The 11,224-nt window shown below is 34.4% G+C and overlaps 3 protein-coding genes across 6 annotated transcripts in view; 1 reads left to right on the forward strand and 2 right to left on the reverse strand.

Annotated features, from left to right (window-relative positions):
- The window catches only part of rrn3 (RRN3 homolog, RNA polymerase I transcription factor), a 13,433-nt gene extending 9,904 nt beyond the window's left edge, over positions 1–3,529 (reverse strand). Inside the window, exons 1-8 of one of the 2 annotated variants that reach the window (XM_087244846.1) lie at positions 3,456–3,529; positions 3,098–3,215; positions 2,953–3,009; positions 1,439–1,528; positions 1,230–1,359; positions 1,078–1,137; positions 138–201; positions 1–40 (exon numbers count right to left, since the gene is read on the reverse strand). The exon at positions 1–40 is cut by the window's left edge and continues 30 nt beyond it. In XM_087244846.1, the coding sequence (XP_087100972.1) occupies positions 1–40; positions 138–201; positions 1,078–1,137; positions 1,230–1,359; positions 1,439–1,528; positions 2,953–3,009; positions 3,098–3,193 (537 nt within the window). In that variant the 5' untranslated portion in view covers positions 3,194–3,215; positions 3,456–3,529. Of the gene's footprint in view, positions 41–137; positions 202–1,077; positions 1,138–1,229; positions 1,360–1,438; positions 1,529–2,952; positions 3,010–3,097; positions 3,216–3,425 lie in introns of both variants that reach the window. The other variant, XM_087244845.1, reaches the window with a different exon arrangement.
- Positions 3,530–6,293: 2,764 nt separating this feature from the next.
- On the reverse strand, positions 6,294–8,010 carry si:dkeyp-72e1.6. Its single transcript, NM_001386432.1, has 2 exons — positions 7,421–8,010; positions 6,294–6,516 (listed from the first exon to the last, which is right to left on the reverse strand). Exon 1 carries the CDS (start codon positions 7,894–7,896, stop codon positions 7,435–7,437), a length of 462 nt encoding a protein of 153 aa, NP_001373361.1. The 5' UTR covers positions 7,897–8,010; the 3' UTR covers positions 6,294–6,516; positions 7,421–7,434.
- pdxdc1 (pyridoxal-dependent decarboxylase domain containing 1) overlaps positions 7,486–11,224 on the forward strand; it is a 38,427-nt gene continuing 34,688 nt past the window's right edge. Inside the window, exon 1 of one of the 3 annotated variants that reach the window (XM_087242535.1) lies at positions 7,486–8,182. The gene's annotated coding sequence lies outside the window, so the exon portion shown is untranslated. The remainder of the gene's footprint in view (positions 8,183–11,224) is intronic. The other 2 variants (XM_087242533.1, XM_087242532.1) reach the window with 2 other exon arrangements.

Genomic DNA, 11,224 nt, shown 5'->3' on the forward strand with positions numbered 1-11,224 from the left:
AAACTTGTCAGTGAGGATTGGCATCAGGAACCGACTGGTTCTGACAGAGCAAGCAAAAGTGTTTGTAAGTTAAAAGATAGGTATTTATCTACTAAAACAAAAATAAAAAAGCTTTGGGGGTTTTGTAGGACACTTACGAAGGAACATATCTTGCGATAAGCTGTAAAGCTTGATGACAATTATCAAATGTCCTTGGCAGATCTGCATAAATGTGAAAAGAAAATTAATTACTGTGTGAAACAGAAGGTGGATTAGTGACCCTCTGCTCTTATTTCATTAATGCTAACAGTCTATAGAGAGAAAGAGTAGTTAACAGCTAACAAACTATTTATAAGACAATATACCACTATTCATAATGAACAATATAATTTAATATAATATAGCACAATACAATATAATGATATAATATAATAGTAAATTAATACTGCTCAATGATTATTTATCTCAAAATATTGCGATGAGATTGAATAATCAATAATCAAAAAATCAATAATAGCAGCAAAATTTTTTAGCCAAACAACAAACTCTCATATATTCTGACTAAAGTATAAGGGTAGACCATTAAAATGTATAAAATGGTACATCAACAAAATTAACAGTCAAAACACCAGTGATCACAAACAAAGACTACAGGATACACAAGACATGTCACTCGTGTCTTTTTGAATAGGGAAAAGTGTAACGGTCAATATGGCAAGGAGCCATCATTGATCACTATATGGCGAATAAAGCGTTCCTTCAAGTACAGAAGCCAATCACCAATCGCTATGGACTGACAATATTCCGGGAGAGGGGATTGGACCAGACATGAGTTTCTGCAGAGTTTGTGTAATTTGAATGTTTAAAAATGAAACTAAAAGGACAGTTGTTGTTTACTTTTATTGGTGATTTCTAATATGAAATTCAATAGTAAGCTAGGCAAACAATTTTAGAGAATTTGATGCTTCTCCATGCAATAAGAATGCCCGAGCATACTAAACGAGAGGCATTTGAAAGACGGCCGCCGAGTGAAATGACTTGCCTTAAAGAAACTGTCACAAATCACACATAATTAATATCACAAAAAAGTCTACAAACTTTCATCTTCATCATCAGAATCTGAAATATCCACATTTCCTTCTTGGATTCTGATTCTCTCTGCGAAAAAAGGAAAATAAACATGATTTTTACATGATGTTATACAATGTGAAAGCAGTGAAGTGCTAACAAGAAATCATAATAAATCTTACTCGGTGAAAAATTAGTGACGACCATTCGAAGACAAGCTCTGAGATAAACTGTCTGTGCCGACACCAGGTTACTCAGAAAAGCCAAATATTCTTCCACCACAGCCTGACTGCGACCAAGCCACGGCAGTTTCTGTATCAGGAAATATTTGCTGCATTAGAGACCTGATAGCTTTGAAATATAACTTTAGACAGATTAGTCTTTCACTCACCAAAACAACATATACTAATTGCTCGTGATCTTTGCCAAGCTGAGTGACACATGTCCTAAATTCCTGCAACCAGTTGATAATTTGAGCATCCTGCAATGAGATAAGCACGACAATGAAAACAGAAATTTATTAACAGCCTCCAGTATTCATTCTGATTCAGTCGATTTATCAATGAATCACTTATGAGCAATTCCAGCGTTATGGATGTGACATTTGAAGTCATCTCAAAATCATCTAAAACTTCAAAACATAAATTCATGTAGAAAGTATATATGTATATATCTATATATACCATAGGTCTCAAACTCAATTCCTGGATGGCCACAGCTCTGCATAGTTTTTCTCAAATCCTGATAAAACACAGGAGATCCAAATAATTGAGGTGTTCAAAAGAGTCATGAACACCTTCATTAGTTGGATCATCTGTGTTTGATCAGGGTTAAAGCAAAACTGTGCAGAGCTGTGGAAATCCATGAATTGAGTTTGAGACCTATGACATATATTAAAACATCTGTTTATAATTTCCAAATCAACCAACCACATGAGTTATGGGATCAGAAAAATATCAATCTGTAAACATATTTTATATTTTAAATAAGGAAAATAAACATGGATGTGACTAAAAAAGTTTGCGAGTTTACAGTATACAACATACTTTGTAGAAAAGTTAAAGAAATATTGCAACATGCTAATGAAAATGCTAAGAGTTGTCTCTCCATAGAACAAAAATGATTGATTTTATTTTATTTTACATTTATGAGGAAAAAGCTTTGTTATCTTTCTGTTCTGGATGTGACCAATGTAAAAGTGGCACTTGTGTGACTTTAATAAATCAAATATAATTGTTTGAAAACATTGACAAAGACATTGAAGTATTTTTACAGTACTGTACAATACAAGCCTACATAAAAAAAAAATGTTTGCTATTTTGCTGGAAACTTTTATTTTCATGGCAAGGTTGACATTTGCATAGAATTGCTCTCATACTGATTTGTGAGAATGAGGTAAAGTTGGTTTTATATTCACACATTCATTCCTTTTTAAACAGTGACAATTTGTGACAAGCTACTTTGAATATTCGGTCTGAAATTGCATGCAAGAATGCCTTCAAAACAACATTAGCACTATTTGATTGACTGTGAATAGTGTTGTACTTGGGTAGTCTTTGGTTGCTAATATGGTTTTCCTGTTTAGAATTTGGAAAGACTACTTTTCTGAAATTATATTATTAAGGTGAAAGTCTGTATGTGCGAATATAAAACCAACTTTAGTTCAATATTTGTGAGTGGGTTTATCTAAGTGCACCTTAAGGAAAAAAATATGACTTTTAAAATAATTATTCCAACTACTTGAAATTGACTTAACACTGAACTCAACAGAGCTAAATAACAGCATTATTGACAATAACTGATAACATGAAAATTAAAACATTGACATACACTGCTACTGAATTGAAACTAAACAGTCCTGAACTTCATTTTAAGACCGAAAGAGTGAATAAAAATAAGACTCGCCTTAATATCCGGGTCTGAGAGTTGATGTTTTATCAGCTCATAGTCGCTTGTGTCGCCCTGAATCAGAACATGTCAGGGCATGTATTACAGATAGTAATACTCATACGTTGTAATGTTTTTTATAATTTAAGTTAGTCTAACGCACCTTTTGTAGTTTAGCCAAAGTATTGGCAACTGTGCCTCCAAAGCGCACCGTTTTCAATGGTGGTGTATTGATGAAATCTCTGCCTTCAATCTCCATTATGTATGAGAAACACAATGTTCTGAAAGCAGATAAAACAATATGACAATATTGTCAACGACAACTAACAGCTGTCAAATGTATCCGTTTATCAGTTTATTATGTAAACACTGCCTATACAAATACACACATAACGTAAATATAAACAACAGCATATATGATGTGCGAAGATCTTTAACGACTGCTCGTTGTTATTACAATTAATTACGCGAGGTAATTAATCGGCACTTACCAAACAGTATTTAATCAAATAAATATATACCTAAATTAAGCATTATACGCATAATGTAGCTGTCACATGCGTGACCATGCCGCGATACGCCAACCGGAAGCTCTGTTTTGTTGTTACGGAAGCAGCCGGTTTAGTTCAGTTGTGTTACAGAAATGGAGGTTGTGTTAAAGAAAGGTTCTGCCACCTTGTGGTTTGAAGTGTAATGATGACTTGATGTTGTCTTGCTTTGCTTACAATAATATTGTTCATCACGGGGCTCCTTGGTGGACAGACAGATGGCAAAAGGTTGCCTACGTATATTACAAAATTGAGTGTTAACATTTACGATTTGTCTATGATAAAGTGAATATGGTAACACTTTACAACACTTTGGCACAGTGGGTAGCATGATAACTTCACAGCAAAAAGGTCGCTGGTTCGAGCATCAGCAGGGTCAGTTGGCATTTCTGTGTGGAGTTTACATGTTCTCCCCGTGTTGGCGTGGGCTTCATCCGGGTGCTCCAAGTTTCCCCCACAGTCCAAAGACATGCGCTAAAGGTGAATTGGGTAAGCTAAATTGGCTGTGTCTGTGTGTGAATGCAAGAGTTTATGAGTGTTTCCCAGTGATGGGTTGCAGCTGGAAGGGCATCCGTTGTGTAAAACATATGCTGGATGAGTTGGTAGTTCATTCCGCTGTGGCGATCCCTGATTAATAAAGAGACTAAGCTGAAAAGAAAATGAATGAATATAATATTGTACTTTCTCTATATAAGATTAGATAGAGATCAATTATAGGTTATATGGTGGATCCCTATACAAATATTTGTACTATTTATTTATTTAGGTTGAATCAAATTAACTTCACAATTCTTTTCCACTCACAATATGTTAACTGACTTAAAATATATAAATCTCACATAAGTTAAAAGTAAAAATTTAAATATAATTAGCCTGTTTTAATAAAATGAAGTAACAAAAAACAGGCGGTTCACTCCGCTGTGGCGACCCCGGATTAATAAAGGGACAAAGCCAAAGAGAAAATGAGTGAATGTAGTAACAAAAAACATTGTCAATGTTAAGAATTTTCATAACCAAATGTTTTCTATTTCAGACTCGTGGCATTTGTTTATTTATTTTTTTTCACAAAATTAATGTCACAAAACAATTTACATATAATTCCTTTTTTTTATACTTTGGGTTGTGTGAAATCTTGTTTTTGTTTCACCCTAGAATGCTGATTTGAGAGTTCTATACAGGCATGGGCCGGTATAAGTTTGTGACTATATGATAACCTTGGATAAAAATCATATCAAGGTATTTTGATTACAGCTCTAGAATATTTCACTTTTTAATGTCTTAGTAAAAGTAGCACATTTTTCCATTTTAAACACAATATACAGTATTTAATTTGACATTTCTTCAATTTACAATTCACATTTAAAATATTTTGGAAAGGTAAACATGTCAGGCTAAATAGTTTAAATAAATCATTGACTTCTGCTAGCTATATTAGATTTAAAAACACTGATTTTCTTACAACACATAAAAAATACATTAAAATAACTTGAAATCCTTAGGAACAGTAAAACAGTAAATTTTAGTGGTTTTAAAATCTTGACTTTTTCAAACCGTGGTAAACCTTAAAACCAGTTATCGTCCCATGCCCAGTTCTATATATCAAAGTTCATTAAGAAACCTGCTTTCTCAGTAAACACATCTACAGTTGCTTTATGTAGCTTAAGTGTGCAATTTTCAACAAGTGATGCCATGTATGAACACATGTAAAATCACATAAAAGACATGAACCACCTACTGAGAAATAAAGCTAAAACACCCAAAGCTTAACATAAATATATGTAAACTGTTGCGAAACATCGAGGGCTGTCGTAGAGTTAAACATCAAACTGTCTGCCACCCATCCTGTTCATTTACACCCGTTGGTTCTAAATTGGTATGAGCAAACAAAGATAAGAGGAAGCAAAGCTAATAGCACTTCTAACTGTCCAAAGGTTGTACAGTAGAAATGTTTGAGATTCAATAAAAGCAGGACACTAAAACATGTCCGGGTTGTGATCGCTTGTTGTTTGAAACCCATGTCAGACTTATATGGAACCAATACATCCAAAACGAAGCTCACATTCACAAAATGCAGTTTGTATGTTCAAAAGACGATTAAAAAAAAACATAAAATCAATTCGTAAATTGAATTCGTAAATTCTAAAATATGCAAATCCAATGCATAAATTCAAAACACGATTCATACATTTATTTTCTTCTCGGCTTAGTCCTTTTATTAATCCTGAACGAACCGCCAACTTATCCAGCACATGTTTTACGCAGCGCATGCCCTTCCAGCTGCAACCCATCTCTGGGAAACATCCATACACACTCATTCACACTCATACACTACGAACAATTTACCCTACCCAATGCACCTGTACCACATGTCTTTGGAATGTGGGGGAAAGCAGGACCACCCGAAGTAAACCCACGCTAACGCAGGGAGAACATGCAAACTCCACACAGAAACGCCAACTGACCCAGCCGAGGCTCAAACCAGCGACCTTCTTGCTGTGAGGCAACAGCACTACCTTCTGCGCCACCGCATCGCCCAAAACACGATTCATAAATACACAATTAGTAAATTACAAAATATGCAAATCGAATTCATAAATTCAAAACAAGATTCATAAATACACAAATCCAATTCATTTGGCGAACATTTTTTTTGATTTTGGCTTTTGAAATCACAAATTGTGTGTTTACAAATTGGATTTTGTAAATGTGAATTGTGTTGTGTATGCATGTTTTTTTATTTTGTAAATGTATTATTTTTGAGACTGACCGGGCTCCATAGACTAAGGCCTATAAAACACACAAATAAATGTAGGAAAATACATAATCATTTATTGCTGCTCTTGTCAATGCATAATTTCAAAATAGAGTACAAAGCACAAAACAAATCAACAAAAGAGTATTTTACATAATACACAATTGTAAACACTTGTGATAAAAACAACAATATCAAAAAAATAAAATCATATTTCAACAAGAGAAAAAAAAATAAAACTCTGCTTAGGCATTGTCATGGTTGATTATCCTCTTCTGTAGCCTGTTAAAATAAAACAAGAACATTTTATTTATAAAGCTTATTGCTGTTTTCAAAAGGTCTCTCTGTATGAAAACAAGCCATTTTTATACTTTCATACACACTTTATTCACAATTTATAAATCCCTTATTTTACTTTATTGTCTTTCATGTTGTAACTTAGTAATACCAGTGTGTAAATCATACCCATATTATGAGTTAGCCGTTGTGTTGCATTACCTTTCTTCTTGTTAATTTTTATTTGCAACTATTTGTGTTTGTCCTTAAAAAACCTTGCGGACTGCTAAACAGCCTGTCAACGCATCTCTTATATATAATAAATCTATTATATTCTGTTCTATTAAATTATAAGAAGAATATTCACAATATACATTGTCAGGATGAATCTGTCTCATAAATATTAATAGGCCTATACAGTACATCTGTTGTATTTTACATTACTGTTGTCCTTCGTTGAGCTATAAGGTTTCATGGTTGATGTTTAACCGAGTGATCTGTCTTTACTTATGCAAATACTTCCTCAAAGTCATTTCGCTTACACATTTTCTTTCTCTCTATGGATAATTTTTAAATGTCTGTGTGACAAATATGATCATGATTAAGAGGCAAAGCACACTTTCAGGTCAACTTGACATGTTTTCTTTCTCTCTATGGATGATTTTTAAATCTCCATGTGACAAATATTACAATGAGTAAGAGAATAAAACACACTTTCAGGACAACTGTACATGCATTCTGTCTCTCTGTGGATACTTTTAAAATCTCCATGTGACAATTATCATCAAGAAGGAGTGGAACACACTTTTAGGACACCATCTGACATATTTGATTTGGTCAAACATGAATTGATCAACTAGTGACATTGGAATTGTTGTAAAAACAATAAAAACATGACTGTGTTATTAACCTGTACATGGTGGTTCATATAGCCTGAGTCTCTCCGGTCACTGCCCCAGAAACAGTGCTCACATTATCCTGAGAGGTCATTGCAAGAGTCACTGGCACTTCTCTTCTGTGCTTCCCCTGACCAGGCGTCGCACCTTGACCTCTGGGTCCCCCATTTCTCCTGAAAGAGTTCCTGATGCCGCTGGAGAGGCGACTGGAGAACCTCCTGACCACTCCAGCCAAACCCCTACCCTTTTTCAGCAAGCCCACATCATCCTCAAGCTCTTCGGGAGGCACCTCGATATTACCCGTGTACCAGAAAACCCACCAGATGAGGCTCAGGAATATGATGATGGCTCCCGCGTATATTAAAAAGTCATAGAAGAAGAGATCTCCAAAAACGCCGAGCAACAATATGATGAGTCCGAGCACGTCGAAAGACACGGCGAGCCAGAACGCGCACGAACAGCGCCCGAGACCGCCCGGCGCTGCCTCCATCTCCAGCCTGTTTTTATAGTTTTTTTTAGTCCTTCAGAAATGTTGAATTTGTGTTTTTGAAATGTTAGCCGTTTGGGTGCAGACGTTGGAAGAGGTTTGGATTGTTTTTGGTTTGTTTTATAGACGTGCAGCGAGAAGGAAGGAGCTTTCCGTTCACCTGAAGGGAGTGGCATGAGCGGTGGGAGAGTCTTCACACACTCACCTAGAGACAGTCAACCATAAGTACACACTCTCTCTATCACACGCACACGCACATACATGCAGGACACCGAGGGCCGTTCTTCAGGTACAGTATGAAGAATACACCCTTACAGTTTTACAGTAGGCTACACTCAGTTGATGATGATGTGTAAACCTGTGGAGCTTTTGTAAAACACTAACAGATCCTTACAGGTCAATGTTCTGTGATAACGTAGGCTATAACTATAAATTATGATTTATTGAAGCAACAATATACAGTTGTAAACATTTTAAGTGGGTCAAAAAAGTTTTTTTTTTAAATTGTCCTAAATATGTGTCGTTCAATAATGTAGGGATAATTTTAATGAAAGATTTTTCTTGACTGCTGCTGCTAAAAATTATAAAATGCCAATTAAATATGATAATATATATAAAATGTAAATAATAATTAACCTCCCAAGGCTTGAGTAGCCACATACGTGGACAGCACATTTTAGCTTTTAAGTGGCTATTTAAAAAACTTTAAATGTTTTATATTTTGTTACAGACATGGTGTTATCCTACAACTGTTTTGCAGCATATGGAATGTCGCAAACACTATTTTTAACTGTCCAAAATGGGGGGGAGAGGGGGCATTTGCTTTCACTCTCTTGATAGTCAAACCATGTTCAAAAAGAATTATATGTTATAAATGCATTAAAAAAACAGTCAGGAAAAGTGTTTTATTTAAATTCAAACCACGAGTCCTTATATATGGATATCATTTTTCTCTAAAAGCACATTATATCAAAAGATGATACTTAGGTTTTATTCTAATTAGGTTCCAATAAGCCCAAATAACAAAGAGAAATAAAAAAATGCTTGTAAAAAAACACCTTGAGCCTTAAGAGGTTGAAGAAACTTTTCACCCCAAATTAAAAAAACACTTTTTGCTCACTCTCAAGTGGTGACAAACCTTTATGGTTTTCTTTTTCTTCTGTAAATGAAGATATTTTGAACAATGTTGGAAACCTGTAACCATTGACATCCATAGTAGAAAAAAAAACACCAAATACTATGGAAGTCAATCGATACTGGTCTCCATAATTTTTCAAATTAACTCATACCTATGCAAGTTTGTGTAAAGCTAAGGCTGTGTTGATGATGCCAGAAGTTTTATTTATGGGGAAACTATCTCTGAAAATATGTTGCCAACCCCTGATAAAGGGAATAAACTGAAGGAAAGAAAGTGAGTGAGCAATAGTTAAATAAGTAAACAATCTTATGTCTATCAAAATCTTTCTGCCATCTTGCTTATTTTCTATAATGTTTAATTTGTTATTGTTTAATCAAATCGTCATTTGGTTAGTTATTTTGTGACAGTAAAGGAAAAGATTTTCCATCTAAATGTAAAGTTTAGATGTAGGCAGAAAAGGAAAATGTAGCTTCAATTAGGCTATTAAGTTGAATCAACTTAATAGGTCATTTCAATTTACATTAGTCACTTCAAACAAAAAGCGAAGAATTGTGATTGACTTTTGTTAAGCAACAAAAAAATGTTGTCGTGACTTATGCTGATGCTTATGCTACACTTGCAGGGCAGACTTTTTTAGCAATGTTGCCGGGCAACTTTGGAAAAGGATGCCATCAATGGGCAACCTGGTGACAGGGCAACTAATTAGGACAAGGTACAACATTGTGGCCCATTTTCAATAGGAAAGTAGCCAAACCAACACTGCTAAAAAGACATTGGTCAAATAGTTGCCCTGAGTATCAAGAATTTTGCAGTGTTAATGTTTAAAAATGGGTAGCACAGTGGGTCAGTGGTTAGCACTCGCAGCAAGTAGTCTCTAGTTCGAGTCCCAGCTGGGTCAGTTTGCATTTCTGTGTGGAGTTTGCATGTTCTCCCCATGTTTGCTTGGGTTTCCTCTAGGTGGTCCCATTTCCCCCAAAGTCCAAAGACTATAGGTTAATTAGCCATAGTGTGTGAGTGTGAGTAGATGATAGAGGGTGTTTCTCAGGACTGAGTTGTGATTGTAAGGGCATCCACTGCGTAAAATATATGCTGGAATAGTTGGTGGTTTATTCGGCTGTGGCGACCTCTGATAATCAGAGACTAAGCCAAAGGAAAATGAATGAATGAATGAATATTTAGAAATGGGAATGGCCACTTTCAACTTGTTATAAATGCAATTAAAAGGTTAACATGGAAATTGCATCTAAAAAATTAAATATAAGTGGTTTTGTAATTATTGCAATTATGAAAACACAGCCGAATGAAACAACTTTAGATTTTTTATTCAAATCCTTATTAACTTGTCTGAAATAAAATAATTTTCTAAACCAATATGTAAAAGGAAAACACCATAAAGTTGCAATAATTAAAGTAAACATAACGGGGCTGGTAAATGCTTGATTCTAATTTTCTGGTTTAACATTCGAAGGCATTACAGTTTCATATTATATGAATTAACAGCCAAAAATTGAATAATAAGTCTGCATCACCATCTCAGGTGTGCAATAATTTCAAATAATTATTTGTTCCATCATCAATTATTTCTTACTTACATTGAACAATACTTTTGTAACCGTATCTGTGTCTTTGTTAATGTTAGTTAAACAGTTCTTCATTATAGTTCATGTTAGCTCAGATTCATGTTTACTACAATTTTTAAAACATTATTTGTTAATGTAAAAATGTTGTAACTTTATCTAAGATTATTTAACATTTTATAGTATTTTTGTAGTATTATTAGTATTTTATTAGTATTTATTAGTATTTTCATGCTAACTAATCTACTTAACTCATAATAAAAATAAAGTACTACCTAAAAGGCATTTTTGAAACTAATCTGCTAAAATCATAAAAATATTCTCTCTACTTGTCAGAGGTCATATATTGCAGACAGAGAGCGCACACCAGACATTTTTACCCTTCAAAGATTAGCAAACATGTGATCCTGCCTAATCCAACACAGACAATCAGTACCGGAAAAGCTGTTTATCTGTTACCCAGCATCACCCTCAATATCTCATAAAATCTACATTAAGCTGTCATAGTTCCAAATTCTAAATGTTTAAACACCTCACTCATCTGAAACAACCACTGATTTAGCTAATAGATGCAGTGTAAACTGTGAAATACTGTTTATATAATAATATGTATTAC

The sequence above is a fragment of the Danio rerio genome, chromosome 3, assembly GCF_052040795.2.
Source record: "Danio rerio strain M-AB ecotype USA chromosome 3, GRCz13ab, whole genome shotgun sequence".
In the NCBI taxonomy this organism is placed as follows: Eukaryota; Metazoa; Chordata; class Actinopteri; order Cypriniformes; family Danionidae; genus Danio; species Danio rerio.

What these genes read in the sequence shown, in the direction of transcription:
- si:dkeyp-72e1.6 (NM_001386432.1), bottom strand. Translation starts at nt 7,896, where the DNA reads ATGGAGGCAGCGCCGGGCGGTCTCGGGCGCTGTTCGTGCGCGTTCTGG.